Here is a 17,100-nt window from a genome sequence, read left to right as displayed (position 1 = left end):
ATTCATTCAAAAACCAACTTTAGCTTGAAAATAATTTTCCTATTGTCACTGTGAAGCTGATTAGAAACAATATGTATTTGTGAAAAGCGCTATATAAATGAATTATTTATTATATTTGTTTGTTTATTTTATAGCCATTTTTGTAGCCATTTTCATTTTCAACTTGTTAGTGTGAAAAGAGAGAAAATGATACCCAAATTATAAAATGATGTTTAACAGGTGTCACTGAGTCATTAACTTATCATTCACACACACACACACACACACACACACACACACACACACACACACACACACACACACACACACACACACACACACACCTACACACACACAAATCAGACAAGCAAAATTAACCTTTTTAGCAGATTTATTAGCCTCCATTGAACATTTCTAATGGAAAGTAAATGAATCAAAGTAGCTTGTTTCTTCTACACTGATTCTTCACATGCTGGTTCGGTACGCACACACAAAGGGCTTCTTTTCATGACATTTGTGATCATTCCAGTTGCCATCTGTTGAAAGACAGAAAAAAAACCCCAGTTGTTTTTACTTGTGTTTTATAAAAAAAAAAAAAAAAAGATTTTTTTTTTTTTAGTATAGTAGACAGAAATATTAGTACTTGTTAGAAAACAATCAGCAACATGAATGTGATGAATGTTCATTCTTTTATTCTCTATCTTATGAAAATTTGACACAAAGCAGTATCTATTAATCTTCTGATGGATGGTCTAACACAATTCAGATTGATGGATCATTTATCATGTTATTTCATGAGCATTAACAGAAGTTACTTACGGACAGAGTTCATCTCAAGGCAGTGCTCATTGCTTTCGTTATTGGGTTCTCCAGGAGACCATATTTGATAGTTCATTTGGGTTCCATCACTCCAGAGCCATATTCCCTCCTGTGAAAAGAACAGAAAAAAAATGTTTATGTCCACATGCAGCTTACATAGCTTAAATTTATCTAAAAGATGATTCCTCATGAACCCTAACCCTTGTGAAGGGTTCTGTTTCTGTTAAACAGAAATAATCAGAAACAGTCAGAAATCTGAACAGAAATTGTTTCACAGAAAGGGTATCAGTAAAGAATATGTAAAACTATGTAAGAAAGTGTTAAATCACTCAGTTATCTCTATCAGCCACACTATTTCACATCAAGTTTCACAATACAGACACTGGAGTATAACATCATCATGGTGAGTGGTGACCATCACATGGCTGCCAATGCACTAAACTAACTGTTCTGAGGACCAAAAATAAATGATAAAAACACATCTATGCTCATGTGTTTGAAAAAATGTTTCACAATCTATGCATTACACAAAAAAGTGTAAATACCCAGTAACACAAAAGGCATGATAAAAAAATTATTGCACACCTCAGGAGCATCATGGCCTCCGATCCAGGTATATGGTGTGGCATGAGTTGTTTGTCTAATCATCCTCTGTATGAACATGTACTCATCATGGCTGTGTACAGAAGCAAGGTTCCCATTATAGTACAAACAGAATTTCTGTAGAGGCAGAGACATGAGCAAACACAAAGAACATGTTATTTTAAATGAATATTCCAAAATCTGTGACATGCCTTCAGTTATCATCGAAATAATGTTTACTCACTGTGCTGTTCATTTTTTGTTTATTATTTTACCTGTGAAATATAAAATCTGCCATTTGAGATGGGACTACTTTTCTAGAAAAGGTTCTGGTTATACTGTATATAGATTAGATATAACTTCACATAGATAAAGTTTTTAAGTGATCCTCTCATGATAACATGAAATGTGTTGTGTCTGTATTTTCAGATCATTATAATGTTTTAGTATTATCACAGTGATGTTTGTTCACATCCTGGAGCTCCACTGTCATTTCTTTACTGTTAACATATATTTTATGTTTTTAACCTGAGGAACAAGTTGAAATGCCTTTCCTGTGATAACTGACAGGTGTCACAGATGTTTACAGAGTTAATCCAAGAATATTCTTATATATATATTTTTTTTTTTTTTTTTTTTTTTTTTTTTTATATATATGAATGTATCATACCTCAGCTCTAGACCATGTTTGAGGGATATTGAAAAACTTGAAGCATCTGCATCCAAAGGCAGACCATCCTTCCCGACAGGCTGTAAAATGGAAGTTTTGTTTGTTATTATGTTTTAACCATTAATGACCTTCATGTAATTAAATTAATAACTTTGTTATTATTTTCACACTATGTAACTTTTGTCCCTTTACCGGTTAAAAAACAAAAAGGCATGCAACATTGTTTTGGTCATGTTTTGTGTAACATCCGGAGTGAATCACAATGATCAGGTCAACTCTAGATTTTCCAACAGGTCTGGCACAATATTCCCTTTTGTCACATTTTATTACACCAGAGAGAGTAACCACTAACACTCTAGTAACCTCATAGGAGCTTCAAAGGTTGTAACTAGATTTACCTCCTGTTGGGCCAGAAAGAGCAATTGGCCCCCAGACAACCCAATACACACACACAGAAACATAGAAGGTCTCTCTAACTCATGAGTTAAATTCCAGAAATGTATCCAATTTATTCCCAAAGGTGTATCCATGTAACCTAATATGTTTATTTTCAAGTGGATAAAAATGTATTGCGGCTTTAATGTTTTCCAAACATAGACTTCTTGGATTCAAAATGTTCCTCTCCAATTGTCTGACCCCACTTTGTATGTTAAGTTACTGTAAAATTTTATTCCAGTTTTAAAGTCTTTTGGAGGAAAGCTTACCAATTCGGACACCTCCATAAACTATGAAAATTAGGCCATAAAACAAGACAAAGAAGCTTTTTCCCGCTTCAGAATTCACGCTGGCTATTGGCCAGTGCAACCTGGAGTGGTGTAGTTGTGTTTTTCTATATAAAACCAATGCGAGCGCCTCAGTGCTCACTCTTCTTCATCAGTTTGTCTTCACCCATCGTCTTAAGTTAAACTTTGTTTGAAAATCCCACCTAAGACTCTTCCTCGGAAAAGGACCAATCGCTCCATCTCGCAGGCAGAGAAACTCCTGCAGAAAGGCACACTAACCACAGCACCTAAAACTGCCTATAAATATCCTAATTAATAAATATCCACATTAAACAGACACTTAATATTTAATGGTATTAGATGATTATTGCATCTGATAGATTATACTTCCAATAAAACATATGCAATGGATTTTTAAAAGCTGTTTTTAATAATGTTTGGCATGAGTTTTGTTGCATTTACACTGTTTTGACCAGCAGGTGTCACCAGTGTGTGGTGTTTCCAATGCTTTGAAACAGTAATTTTTTTGCAAAGCAATTGGTTCAATTGATTTGAAGCTTTGAAAAGCTTTGTTTCTCCCATCCCAATACTACATATGGCAGTCTATCTGGTCCTGGAATTAAATACCTCAAAAATTCCTTAATCACTGTGTCGCTTTTACAACATTTCAGATCCATCAGTTCCCTTTCAGTCGGTCACGTTCGACGTACGTCAGTAGTGACCGACGAATTGGGATATCGCTTAGAGAGCCCTATCATCTTCGTGTAAACTAAAACAAGCCAATGGAATTGGCGTGCGATATTTGCATAATGCGCACCGCCCCCGTCAGGTGTATATAAATAGGAAGCAGATGCAATCGCACTCTGTCTTTCGCTTCGGAGCCATTCACTGGTGTCCTATTTAGAAGACTCTTTTCTTCGTGTGTTTTTTGTTCTAAAACACTGCCTCAGAAGAGGATCTGCAGCGAGCTTCGGTGCTGGTGAAGAGGGCACGTGCAACGAGGTCGCGAGTGTCCGGGGAGCTGAGCTATAAGCTCTAAACTGCTGTTTTCACAGCAACACAAAGAGTGTGTGTGAGGTAGCGATTTGGGCCGGTTCCTCGGTGTGTCAGGGAGAGGTGTACCTGACACATCGCGTCGCTCCCTGGGTGCTTCAGCACGAGTGAGTTGACTTCCCCTTCTAAAAGAGCTTTACAGACGAACCCTGACAGTATGTCATTTCGTCTGTGCGTTACTGGGTGCGGTCGTTCCCTGGTCCCTGCTGATGGGCACAATCCCTGCATCTCGTGTTTGGGCGTTCAGCACGCTGAAGCAGCGTTTGTGGATGGTTCATGTTCCCATTGCGGGAACATGACCATCGCGGTGCTGAGGTCGAGGCTCTCCTTCCTGAAGTCTCAGGAAGCGGGAGTCCCCTCTCCTATGCCGCGTTCGACCGTTTTCCGGCCCCGGGAACCGGAATGACGGTACGGCGCTGTATAGGAAGGGCGACCTGAGGATAACGGTCAGGGCTTCCCCGCCGAGCGGAAACGCTCCTCGGGCCCCTGCCGCCTCAGCAGCACCGCAACCCATCCTGCCGCCGTTGGTTTCCGCTGGGCCCTCTACGGACTGTCCAGCCGTTACCTTTGGTGCGCCGGCAGCGGATCAGATGTCGATCACAGCATCGGAAGGTGAGCCAGAGTCCTCGGGGGAAGACCCGGAGGGCGGCAGCGCGGTCCGAGTCGGATCCCGAGTTGACGGCTGTGCTTTCCTGGGCCGCCTTGTGTGTCGGGCTCGAGTGGAACCCTCCACCCTGTCCCGGCCCATCTCGGTTGGATGATTGGTACTTGGGGGGGGGGGTCGCGCTGGCCAAACCCAGCATCCCGCCCCAATGCCTTTCTTCCCGGAAGTGCATGACGAGGTGACCAGGTCTTGGCAAACACCGTATAGTGTTCGTTCGAGGATCCCGCCAGTCGAGCGGTCTGTTGCGATGCAACTGTGTCCAATGGCCGCTGGCTGGCGTGGTGAGCCGCGTCTCCCGTCCCGGGCCTGTAAATTCTCAGCCGGTCTGACTGAGAAAGCTTACAGTTCCTGTGGGCAGGCTGCCTCTGTCCTGCATGCGATGGCGCTTTTGCAGGTCTACCAGGCAAAAGCGCTGTCAGAAATGCCCCAGGAAGGTCCTGACCAACAGCTGCTGGGGGAGCTGCGCGCTGCCACCGACCTCTCCCTCCGGGCGACGAAGGTGACAGCACGCGCTGTTGGTCATGCGATGTCTACCTTGGTAGTCCAGCAACGCCATCTCTGGCTGACCCTGGCGGACATGCGGGATGCCGATAAGCAGAGGTTCCTAAATTCCCCCATGTCCCTGGTCGGCCTATTCGGCGACGCGGTGGAGAGCTTCGCCCATCAGTTCTCCGCTGCATAGAAGCAGGCTGAGGCTATCAGTCACGTCATGCCACGGCGGTCCGCTGCTGCCTCCACCCAGCCGCCCGTGGCTCAGCCTCAGCCCGCTCGTCGCCGAGGGCGCCCGCCTGCATCGTCCTCCGCCCCTGCTAAGACGGCAAAGCAGCAGCCTACACCAGCCAGACAGCAGGGTGCCGGTCGCGGGCGTGGTGCCCAGCCCGTCTCCGCTAAGCACGGTGGTAAACATAAGAGCAAAACACGGCACTGAGACGGGCAACCTGGAGGGGAAGGATCTTGCTCTTCGGGAGAGTTTTCCACCATCTCTCCCACCCCCGGAGGAGGGCCGGGGGGAATTTGTGTTTGTCTGTCCACCGCCGCTGGCTCTCCGGAGTCCAGCGGTACCCACTTTTTCACAAAAAGAGCAATTTCCTCAAACTCCAGGTCACAACAAGGGGTGTCTGCCAGTGTGCCAGGCTCCGCCTCGCCGCTGACAGCTCCCTCCCCATTCGCCAGCAGGTGGCAGTGTGATGGTGCAGACCGCGTCCCGTGCACTGTCTCCCATGCACACTGCTGCCTCGCAGAGTCCGACCCCACTCCGGGCCGCCCCCAAGCCGTCCGGACCGTCCCCAGGATTGGTTTGCAGCAATAGACCTGAAGGACGCGTACTTTCATGTCTCGATTCTGCCTCGACACAGACCCTTCCTAGGTCGGTCTGCGTTCGAGGGTCGGGCATGTCAGTACAAAGTCCTACCCGACATGGTTGTAGCTCCCAGCCGGTTGGGTGTTCAGGTCAACTGGGACAAGAGCAAACTCGCCCCCGGGTAGAGGATCTCTTGTCTCGGTCTCGAGCTAGACTCGTCGCACGGACTGCGCGTCTCACCGAGGTGCGCGTCCAGTCGGTGTTGAACTGCCTGAGCTCGCTCAAGTGCAGGACAGCGGCTCCACTGAAAGATTTTCAGAGGCTCCTGGGGCATATGGCATCTGCAGCCGTGGTAACGCCGCTTGGATTGCTTCATATGAGACCGCTTCAACACTGGCTCCGCGGCCGGGTCCCGAGATGGGCGTGGCAGTGCGGCACGCTCCGTGTCCCCGTGACACCGAGCTGCCGTCGCACCCTTGTCCGGTGGTTGGACCCTTCGTTCCTGTGGGCCGGAGTACCCCTCGAACGAGTGTCCAGGCACGCTGTGGTCTCCACAGATGTCTCTGCCACGGGATGGGGGGCCACGTACAACGGGCATGCAGTGACAGGTCTTTGGACGGGGCCTCAGCTGCATTGGCATACCAATTGCCTCGAGTTGCTAGCGGTTCGTCTTGCGCTGGCCCGCTTCAAGAAGCTGTTGTCAGGCAAGCACGTTCTAGTCCGCTCACAAAGCACTGCGGCCGTTGCGTACACCAACCGTCAAGGTGGTCTACGCTTCCGTCGCATGTCGCAACTCGCCCGCCATCTCTTGTTGTGGAGTCAGAAGGATCTGAAGTCCCTTCGGGCCACTCGTGTCTCAGGTGTGCTCAACCGTGCAGCTGACGAGCTGTCACGGCAGCATCTACTTGCGGGCGAGTGGCGGCTCCACCCCCAGGCGGTCCAGCTGATTTGGCAGCGTTTCGGCGAGGCCCAGGTAGTCCTGTTTGCCTCCCCGGAAACTGCCCTCTGCCAGTGGTTTTGTTCCCTGACCGGCGGCACGCTCGGCACGGATGCCCTGGCACACAGCTGGCCCCCGGGTCTGCGCAAACATGCGTTTTCCCCAGTGAGCCTTCTCGCACAACTCATGTGCAAGGTCAGGGAGAACGGGGAGCAGGTTCTGTTAGTGGCTCCGTACTGGCCCACTCGGACCTGGTTCTCAGACCTCATTCTCCTCGCGACAGCACCTCCCTGGCCGATTCCTCTGAGGAAGGACCCCCTGACTCAGAGACGGGGCACCCTGTGGCACCCGCGTCCCGATCTGTGGAACCTCTACGTGTGGTCCCTGGACGGGATGCGGAGGTTCTGAGTGATCTCCCGCAAGCGGTCGTAGACACCATCACTTCCGCTAGAGCTCCTTCCACTAGGAATCTCTATGCGTTGAAGTGGAACCTGTTCGTCAAATGGTGCGCCTCTCGCCGAGAGGACCCCCGATCATGTTCGGTCGGATCCGTGCTTTCCTTTCTGCAAGATGGGTTGGAGCGAAGGCTGTCTCCCTCCACCCTCAAGGTGTATGTTGCCGCTATTGCCGCACATCACCATGCAGTTGAGGGTAAGTCCCTGGGGAAACACGATCTGATCGTCAGATTCCTGAGGGGGGCCAGGAGACTCAATCCTCCTTGCCCTTCCTCCGTACCCTCTTGGGATTTGACCCTGGTTCTCACAGCTCTCCGGGGTCATCCCTTTGAACCTTTGCAATCAGTCGACCTGAAACTAATGTCTCTTAAGACGGTTCTTCTGGTTGCATTGGCTTCCCTGAAGAGGGTAGGGGATCTGCATGCATTTTCGGTCGACGAAACGTGCCTAGAATTCGGGCCCGGTGATTCTCACGTCATCCTGAGACCCCGGCCTGGATACGTGCCCAAGGTTCCTACCACTCCCTTCAGAGATCAGGTAGTGAACCTGCAAGCGCTGCCCTCGGAGGAGGCAGACCCAGCCCTAGCTTTGCTCTGTCCCGTCCGCGCTCTGCGCGTTTACGTGAACAGAACGCGAAGCTTCAGGACCTCAGATCAGCTCTTCATCTGTTACGGAGGCCAGCAGAAGGGAAAGGCTGTCTCCAAGCAGAGGATGGCCCACTGGATAGTGGATGCCATCGCCTTGGCGTACGAATCCCAGGGCGTGCCTTGCCCGCTCGGGTTGAGAGCCCACTCCACCAGAGGGGTGGCCTCTTCCTGGGCGCTGGCTCATGGCGCCTCGCTGACAGATATCTGTACAGCTGCGGGCTGGGCGACACCTAACACGTTCGCTAGGTTTCATAGCCTACGTGTAGAGCCGGTATCCTCACGTGTACTCGCATCCACTAGTCGGTAGACGTGTTGTACCCACTCTAAGTGTCGGCTTGCAATGCCATTCCCGCCACTGGCCGGATACGTGCATACTTTCACTCCAGTCGTGTTCCCCGCTTGGCGAACCCTGTCGAGTTCCTCCGCCTCCCCCTTCGGCTCGGACATTACGGAGTGTCTGATGCCAGGCCTACATCCGTCGCTGACGCTGTCTGTTGGCTGGGGCCCATATGTCGTGACCCCTCTACGTGAGCGGTCCCATATGTGTATTTTCCACGGTTTAAAACTCCCTACGGGCCGAGTCCGTGTCTTTCCCTTAGCAGAGCCAGCTCTGGAGTCACCTGTCAGATGAGTCTCCCCCTACCCAGGTGGAGCCATCCCAGGGACTCCATATGCGTACTGCCCCCCGGGCCAGTCCATGTGTGTATTTCCCACGTAAACTCCTCCCCCATTGGGTAGGTAGTGGTCTCCGCAGCGTCCCTTACGGGTTCGCTTCCCCAGTGTGTCTAGTTTACTTAGTGGGTAGTGGTTAGACAGCAGTAGACTCTCTCGGTGTAAGCTTGCCCCCTTCACCGCCAGCCAGTGCTATGGGCGGCTGAGCTTGCGCTGGGCACTGGAAGGGGTTTCGTAACTGTGGCGCTTTAGTTGGGATCCCAATTCGTCGGTCACTACTGACGTACGTCGAACGTGACCGACTGAAAGGGAACGTCTCGGTTACGTATGTAACCCTTGTTCCCTGAAGGAGGGAACGGAGACGTACGTCCCGTCGCCACAGTTTCTGTACCCTCGCTGTAGCGCGGACACCAGTTGTCTCCTCAGCGAAAAACAGAGTGCGATTGCATCTGCTTCCTATTTATATACACCTGACGGGGGCGGTGCGCATTATGCAAATATCGCACGCCAATTCCATTGGCTTGTTTTAGTTTACACGAAGATGATAGGGCTCTCTAAGCGATATCCCAATTCGTCGGTCACTACTGATGTACGTCTCCGTTCCCTCCTTCAGGGAACGAGGGTTACATACGTAACCGAGACGTTCTCGTCATCTAAAGCTGAGCTAATGTTTATTCTTGTTTTATTACGAGCTCTGTTGCGTTCTCTTTTCTCCAGCAGACTCCCCTCTGTTCGGTGTTTGTTTAAAACAGGCGATTCTCCAGAGGTTGGAGATTCAGCTGCTCCATCTCTTTCTTTCTTGCTCTTGTGACAGCTAACCTGTGCCACTCCCACACCAGACACACGTCAAAGCAGCCGGAGCAACTTTTCTCTATTTTATTTTATTTTATTTTGAGTTATTAAAGTGAGCAGACATGAATCGCGATATTTGGTCTTATTTTCAGCATAAAGCATTTGGATTTATTTCGGTTTATTATGGGCTTATTTTTGTTCGCTGATTTTTCTATCAAGATCTGGCAACTCGAATGAGAAAAGGCTTGCGCCTTCCCTGTGATTCACCGCGCATACAAGAGAGAAACAAAGCATGCTGGAGAACATGATCATCAGGTGTTACACTCACTTGTTAAGGTGGAGAAATGCACAAGTTTTGGACTTTTGTACTGTACTAGACATACACACTGACAAGAGAAGAAGACAAGAGAAGACTTACTGTTGCAATGTTTATTCTTTTCAACAGGATGCGTTTCCACTTAAAAAGAAAGAAATACACATTTTTAAAACAGAACTGCTAGCAGTAGTGCTACTACAACTACTGATAAATATATAGTGCAAATTAACAGCCATATTTGGTGTTGTATATTATTGTCAAAATTAATCATATAAATACATTCATAAGAATCAATAAATTTTGCTGATATAATGATTTAATTATTGTTGTTTTATTGTCTTAATATTATCATAATAATTCAGTAACAAACTCAGGTGCACATACTGTATTAGATCATTCCTGCTTCTGATCAGTCATTACAGTGTTAAAATAAATGTTAAAATAACAGTTATGAAGTGAGACGTGGAATAATAGTTTTACCTGAAGCATTCAAAGCAACCAGAAGACCGAGAGACAGATAGACAGTCCACAACGCCATCGTTTCTCAGAGAACACTGGAACTCTGCATAGATTTAAAACACAATTATACAGAAATAATTATTAAAAAATTTTGTATTTTTGTGACATGAACCAGTTCAGTAGACCGGTATCAATGTTGTTGTGTTGTAAAGCCTCGGTTTCTCTTTTTTTATAGTGGAGGACAGTTTGTTTATCAGCACCTGCTCATGTTCACACTTCCTGTATAAACAATGTTATATAGTATGTACTTGACCCTCTTCAGTTATAAAATTATTCATTTGCCAGACACTTTTATCCACAGTGACTTACAAGTGAAGAATACAACAAGCAATTCATCATGAAGAGACAAATAAACACATGAAGTGCTCATAATACAAGTTTCAGACATTGCTTAGAGTAGCATAAACCAGAATAGGGAGGGATTAAAGGAAATAAAAGAATATTTATTTATTTATTTATTTTTTAATATGAGGTTAAGTGTTCACGAAAGAGATGAGTTTTCAGCTGTCTTTTGAATATTCACTGTAAAAAATGACAATGATTTTTATGGTAAAAGACTGTAAAAATGCTACAGTTAAAAATAATTAATTGGTTTACCAAATGTTTCTGTACTATATACAGTGCATAACTGTAATAGATCTAACAGTGCATTTAATGTAATTTTACGGTAAAATACTGTTAAATTTACAGTTTTTGGAAGTGGAAAATAACAAGTCATTGTATAATTTACAGTGAAAAAACGTAAATTGACATTCCCACAATTCCCTGCGTGACACTTCACATTTGATGTATTTGCGTTGAAATAACTGTTTCTAATTAGTTTTTCGTAATTTTTTCTAATCAGTTATGTACATTAGGGTTTTATGTTACATCTAATGTTGTAAAATTAAAGTTTATTGAATTTTTTTTTAATTTCATGTCTGTTACCATGATGGTGTTTAGTGTTTGTGTGAATGACACCTTCTATATATTATTATCGTTCTTCTCAGTTTGTGGAAAAACTGCTTGTGATGAGCTTTGATTCATCACGTGACTCTCATCACTACTGTGATTGGTTGTTGTCAGTGTATTATAAAATGTACAAAACAGATATTAGTACTTCAATACATTTGTAAATTAACATTATATCAGTTAATGAAATTAATTTTACCGTGTTTACAGTGTGTAAAATTATGAACAATTATGAACTATAATTATTACAATACAAAACTTTAAATTATACGGTTTTGCCCCAAAATAATCATGTTCTGGACTCATCTGTTCGCATCATCACTGAGGTGTATCCTCCAACATTAGCTACTGTTGAATGCATTTAAACATGTTAAGCGCTTCTGCATTGAGCATTTTAGAATCATTAATTCGCCTTACAACATAAAACATAATCTACATTCTGATTAACCAAATAAGAAAATAAATCTAAGCTCTGTTCTGGGAATGTTCCAACAGAACTAATATTCCCAGAACATCCCATGAATCAAAAATGACTAAATGGGTTTTAGTCGGCTAAAAGTGAAATAAATGTAAATGTAGAAAAGTCAAACCTCAGGAAATGTGCTCCGAACGGCAAACTGAGTGTTTCTGCTGGATAGTATATCAGAGATGTGTCTTGTTTTCTTGAACTCTTTTGATGTATTATTTTTCCACTACATTGTGGGTTTAAATAAGTGTACTCATGTTACGTAAGATGAGTGTCAGCCAATCAGAAAGGATCTGCATGTTACTGAGATGTCTCTAAATCACATGACTCTCAGAAAAAACACCACAGAAGTAATTACCACAATTGTTCAAAGCCATGTATTTCATCTTTCAGTTGTCTACTTTAACCATTATCTAATGATTTGCAAAGGTATCATTGTGTAATGATTTTACTTGTTGAGGCATATGACTATTAACTAATTGTTAATATAAAATGTAATATTATATGGCATAAATGTGGCTTGAACCAATTGCAAACATGACATGCAGTTTTTAACGCCTCCAGGAGATTTTGATAACATGATTATTAAACTTTTGTGGTATTCTAAGTTGACTGTGGCATTGACGCTTACAACGTCAATATGCAAAGGTATTTCTATAAAACAGCCAAACTTCCTGTTTGGTACATGCCCTTGCTAGTAATTTCATTTGAGGGTTTTCATGAGGACAGTGTTGAAACTTTAGTAAAATGATAAATGGAAAGTGAATCCGATTAAAACTGCACAAAGGTTGAAGAGAAGAAGTGCAAATGATCAGATTTCAGATTCATCTGTGGTTTCATAAAGTAAATGTTCACATGAATGTCAGCCACTGAAATAATGCTGATGCATAAAGTTCATCTAAATTGTATTTCTCATCTGATGAAGCTACACTAAGGCTTTTGGTTTAAAGTAGGACAAACTGAGGTCTCTGAAGAAGGTACAAAAGCTGTCAATGAAGCAGCCGCAGCACCATTTACACACTAATATGCACCTTCAACTCTCTAAAATTTGTTGGGTTATTATTTTTTTACCCATTTTCTGTCTTCTTCTAGCACTCTTGCTCTTCTTCACTGTAGTCTTCGTCTATCTCATCTCTGCTGGTGATTTCAACACATTTTCTCCCTGTATCCTCTCGATAAGCTCTGTTGTTGGTTACAAAACATTAAATTCAGGAACTTAACTTTCACAACTTTTGCTCATCTCATGCTGAGTCAAGTCAAACACATTTGTTTCTACATTAACACAATTTTAAGTGTTGCAGGTACTTTCTAAGCAGCGTTCAAACATCTTTATATGGCTTTAACTTAAAAGCAAGCAAATCACTTTTCTTTGCAACAGGTAAATAGCAATATTAATATCAATATCAAAAATGCTCATCAGCCGGAGAAAAATTGTTCTGAAAGTGAGTCCGACAATATCGTTTCTTTGTGTCAATTCATTCAATTCAAAGTGCTTTATTGGCATTCAGATTCATGTCTCTGTTAGAAGTGTTGAAGAATGAGAGACAAACATGAAATGAAAAGTGAAGCTCAAAGTCAAGATCATGATGAGTTCAATAGTCATTTTTATCCCATCAGATCTGATCGACTTTATTGGCTTATTGGCATTGTTACAAAGTATTGCCAAAGCATTTCTATCATCAACATACAGTGAATCACATGTACATATAGAAACATAAAAAAGCAGAACAATTAATCAATCAACATTTAGAATTCTATGAACAATTTAGAATTCTCTCTCTCTGTGTGTGTGTGTGTGTGTGTGTGTGAGCGCGCATTACTGATTAGTCAACTCCTCACTCTTTTTGTGACAGGTATCAATGTATCTTGCTAGTAGGATACAATCTCTTTTTTCACCTAATAAATGTTGAAGTTGTGTTTTCTTTGATGAAGTTAGGGCAAAGTATTTCAAATTTTGGATAAAATGTCTTTCTGATTTCCTCATAGTTAGGGCAGCTGGTGAGGAAGTGTTGCTCTGTCTCCACTTCTCCCAGGTCACAGTAGGGCAGATGCGTCTTTATCGTTATAGTTGTGGTGTGAACTCTACTGTACTTTAATAGTATGATTTTTAAAACTATATCTTTATCATTATCTTTATAGTTATCGTTCATGGTGTGAACGGGCCTTAATACTGTTATTTCCAACAATATGACTAAAACATTAATAACATCAAAACAAACACTAATGACACTCATCTTCATCAACCACTACAGCTAAATAACTACAGCAGCATAATATATATTTATATGAATTTAAATTAGTGGTGGGCATAGATTAATCTCACTGTAATCTTGGAATTAATCTAGATTAAAATGGCTCATTTGAATTCTGCCGAAGACATTCAGAATATGTTTGCTACCCAAATAATGACTAAAAATAATCCGCCATTTTGTCTGACAAAGCAGTCAGTAGTAATAAGATTAACCTCAGTAGAGTTAAACTTGAAAAATTGTGTATATTGACATCTTTCCGCGTTTGAATCAACAACATTGATTCTCATGTTCATTGATGTTTATTTGATGCTATAAATGGACTAGTAGGAAGAGATGATCGGTTAACGAGCCTCTTGAGCTGAGGCGCTACAGCAATCTGTCACGACCATGGTCACGACACATTAAAGAGCCACAAAACATTTTTTTATTGTTTGAATTTCTTAAAAAATACACAGTTTGAAAGCTGGGACTTTGTTTAATATCATAAGTAACCTGCTCTGTCTTTTCTGTAGACGTGTTGTCAGTGTCCTCTTTGCTCCGTGATGCATTAATCACTCTGTGTGGCTTGACAGCGCCGCGGCTTGTCGGACAAAGCAACAGTAACTAAGGGGGGCGGGTCTTTACGAAGGCTCAGTTCGGCTAGGTATACATCCACGCTAAACTATCAAGGTGAAAGTGTAGACCCAGCTCCCAACCCAACTTTAACGGCAATATTTTTTTATGGCCCGATAAGAGTCTCACGTTAACGCCGATAACGGCCCACCACTAATTTAAATATAGTTTGATTTTCTAATGACTACATCCGCTGTGATAAATTTTATCATTAACATGTTACAGTTTTTATATGTGCAGAAACTGAAAATGATTATAAAACTTTCAAAAATAAAAAGCATTCATGTTTCTAGTGTCAAACTGTATTCATATCTATATTATGAATAGATTTGAAATGTCTCATGTGGTTATTATAGGCTCAATGCAAAGTGTTTAGCAGTATCTGTTCCAGTGTATTTTATCTAAGTAAAGTAACAAACAGATTTGATCTGTCAAAGATGTCAAAAGTGAAACAAGAATTACAACCGATTTACAGTTTTTTACAGACGCTAGGACACATTTCTCAATACTTAGGTCACTTTTTCAAAACTCTTCACACAGTTCTCCTAACCAACTTTCATCTTGGCACAGCAGTTCATTTCACATTCAAAATGCACTAAATTTACCAAAACACTTTATTCAGGTCTCAAATCAACTCATTCTTCCAGAACACTAGCAAAGGTTTTCACCCAGCAAACACACTTTGTCACTTATAAAACATCGACCTATAAACACTAACATCAGTTAGCAATATACAATGTTTTCGTTTTTAAAATTTCTCAACAAAACAAGAATGACACTCTCTATTGTTTATAATTCACTGCAGTTTATGTTACATGGTCCATGTTTACATTGCAGAACAAAATTATTCCTAAGTTTCCCCTTTTGAATGGATGGTAATGAAACGGAAAGACTAATGCTTGTGTAGGTGTTCAGTTTCATCTAATTGTTTTGATAGTATTTGATTTTTTTAGATTCAGAATATATTTTATAACTATATTACTGTAGAAATGTAGCAAATCTCTGTCTTATTCAGTTTTGTATTGAACACAAGTTTAACAGTTTTGAAACCAGTATGTAAGCATGTGCAAATTGGCCTGTACATACAGAGTTTTGTCAGTTGTTGTGTCTGAGTGAGAAAAGAATTCATGAAATTTGAGAGATGTAGTCATTGAATGCATTTTGTGCCAAAGCAATGATAACTGATCCTCAGTTTAGACTTCTGTTGTGCTCACTGTGTGAAGAGTTTTGCAAAAGTGACCTAACTATTGAGAAATGTGTCCTAGCATCTGTAAAAAACTGTAAAGCCACAACCTTTTGACCCTTTCACACTGAGTGTGAAACCAGTTTACAAACATGTTTCTTTCATACCTGTACAGAAGTTATTGTTGGGAATTAACAGGTTTAGATGTTTTATTAAAAAAAAAAAAAAAAATGTATGTATTCACCATTATGGTGATCACTGTTTGCTTTAGTTGACAGCTATACCCTTGACCCTAACATTAGTTTTTCTGATTGCAATGAATAATGATGAATTCATTATTCATCATTCCCTATAGGCTATATTCATTATAGTGATTCAAAGGTTATCCAGGGATAACACTATGGTGTATTGCATGTGTTTAAATATATTTGTTTAGCTGACCATTGATATGCTTGTGACAGCTCGTCACTTTATCTCCGCTCACACGACACGCCTCCAGGGGCCTTGGCAGGTCAGGGGCCGTGGGCGGCCATGGAGGGTCAGAGTGCAGGTGCAGGAACGGTTAGGCGGAGACTGGAGATACTGGCTCGAAGAGGGCTGGAGAAACTTGCTCGATGGTGGCTGGAAGAGGGGTCCAGTCCATCCCCTCATATACAATTAAAATCCCCACTGACACTGGAGCGGGATTGTGGAAGGCAGGAGCGAACCTCTCCAGCGAACGACCGTCCTGCAGGAGCCCTATGAGGCAATCAGCACCGGAAACAGGCATGGGAGAAGCAGGAGCCTTGGAGATAAAGAACAAATCCATCCTTTGTGGAAATCCAGTCAGTATTGGTCTTTCCTTCTGTTAAGGTGAATGGTGTAGAAGAGATGAGGCACATACGGATATCCACAAAAGGGTATTTAATCCAACAAGGGGAGACAAAACAACCATTACACACACTTATGTTAACAATAGGAAAGACAAGGTGTGAAGGGAGTGAGTCCATAATATAGGGAGTGCAGATGATCAGGAACAGGTGCAGGCAATCCGTGATGATGGGGAGAAGATGAGGGAAGTGAGTGCAGGTGTGGAGAACAGGAGGATCATGGGAAATGGAGTTCGGGAGACAATGGATGTGTGACAATGCCATGTTAGGAAAGTGTCTAAAATAAAAATATAATTTGCTAGTTAGTTCACATTCATTATTTTCCACACTGGTGATCAAAAGTTTGAATTAAGACTTAATGTTTTTAAAAGAGGAAGGCTGAATTTATTTGATCAAAAATACAGTAAAAGAAAATTTCAAAATTGATTGCAAAATATATATATATTTTTTTCCTGTGATCAAAGCTGAGTTTTCAGCATCATTACTCCAGTACTCCTCAGTCATGTGATCCTTCAGAAATCATTCTAATATACCGTATTTTTCATAAACATTAGAATATTTACACTCTTTTCCAAAACTGGACCTCTATTCCATAAAATGACAGTTGTCAAACCCCTGAAAGGACAAATACTAGAAAGGC

At 42.8% G+C, this 17,100-nt stretch overlaps 1 protein-coding gene across 1 annotated transcript; it reads right to left on the bottom strand.

Moving 5' to 3' along the window:
• Positions 1–356: 356 nt before the first annotated feature.
• Positions 357–11,761, bottom strand: LOC137016458 (galactose-specific lectin nattectin-like). Its single transcript, XM_067380800.1, has 7 exons — positions 11,669–11,761; positions 10,089–10,170; positions 9,711–9,749; positions 2,051–2,130; positions 1,384–1,518; positions 799–907; positions 357–515 (listed from the first exon to the last, which is right to left on the bottom strand). The coding sequence occupies exons 2-7, from the start codon at positions 10,144–10,146 to the stop codon at positions 445–447; spliced, it is 492 nt and encodes a 163-aa protein (XP_067236901.1). The 5' UTR covers positions 10,147–10,170; positions 11,669–11,761; the 3' UTR covers positions 357–444.
• Between the last annotated feature and the right edge of the window lie 5,339 nt (positions 11,762–17,100).

The sequence above is a fragment of the Chanodichthys erythropterus genome, chromosome 3 (genome assembly GCF_024489055.1).
Source record: "Chanodichthys erythropterus isolate Z2021 chromosome 3, ASM2448905v1, whole genome shotgun sequence".
Lineage (NCBI taxonomy): Eukaryota > Metazoa > Chordata > Actinopteri > Cypriniformes > Xenocyprididae > Chanodichthys > Chanodichthys erythropterus.
Note: the sequence above shows the minus strand (reverse complement) of the source record. Positions and strands in the feature narration are given on the sequence as shown.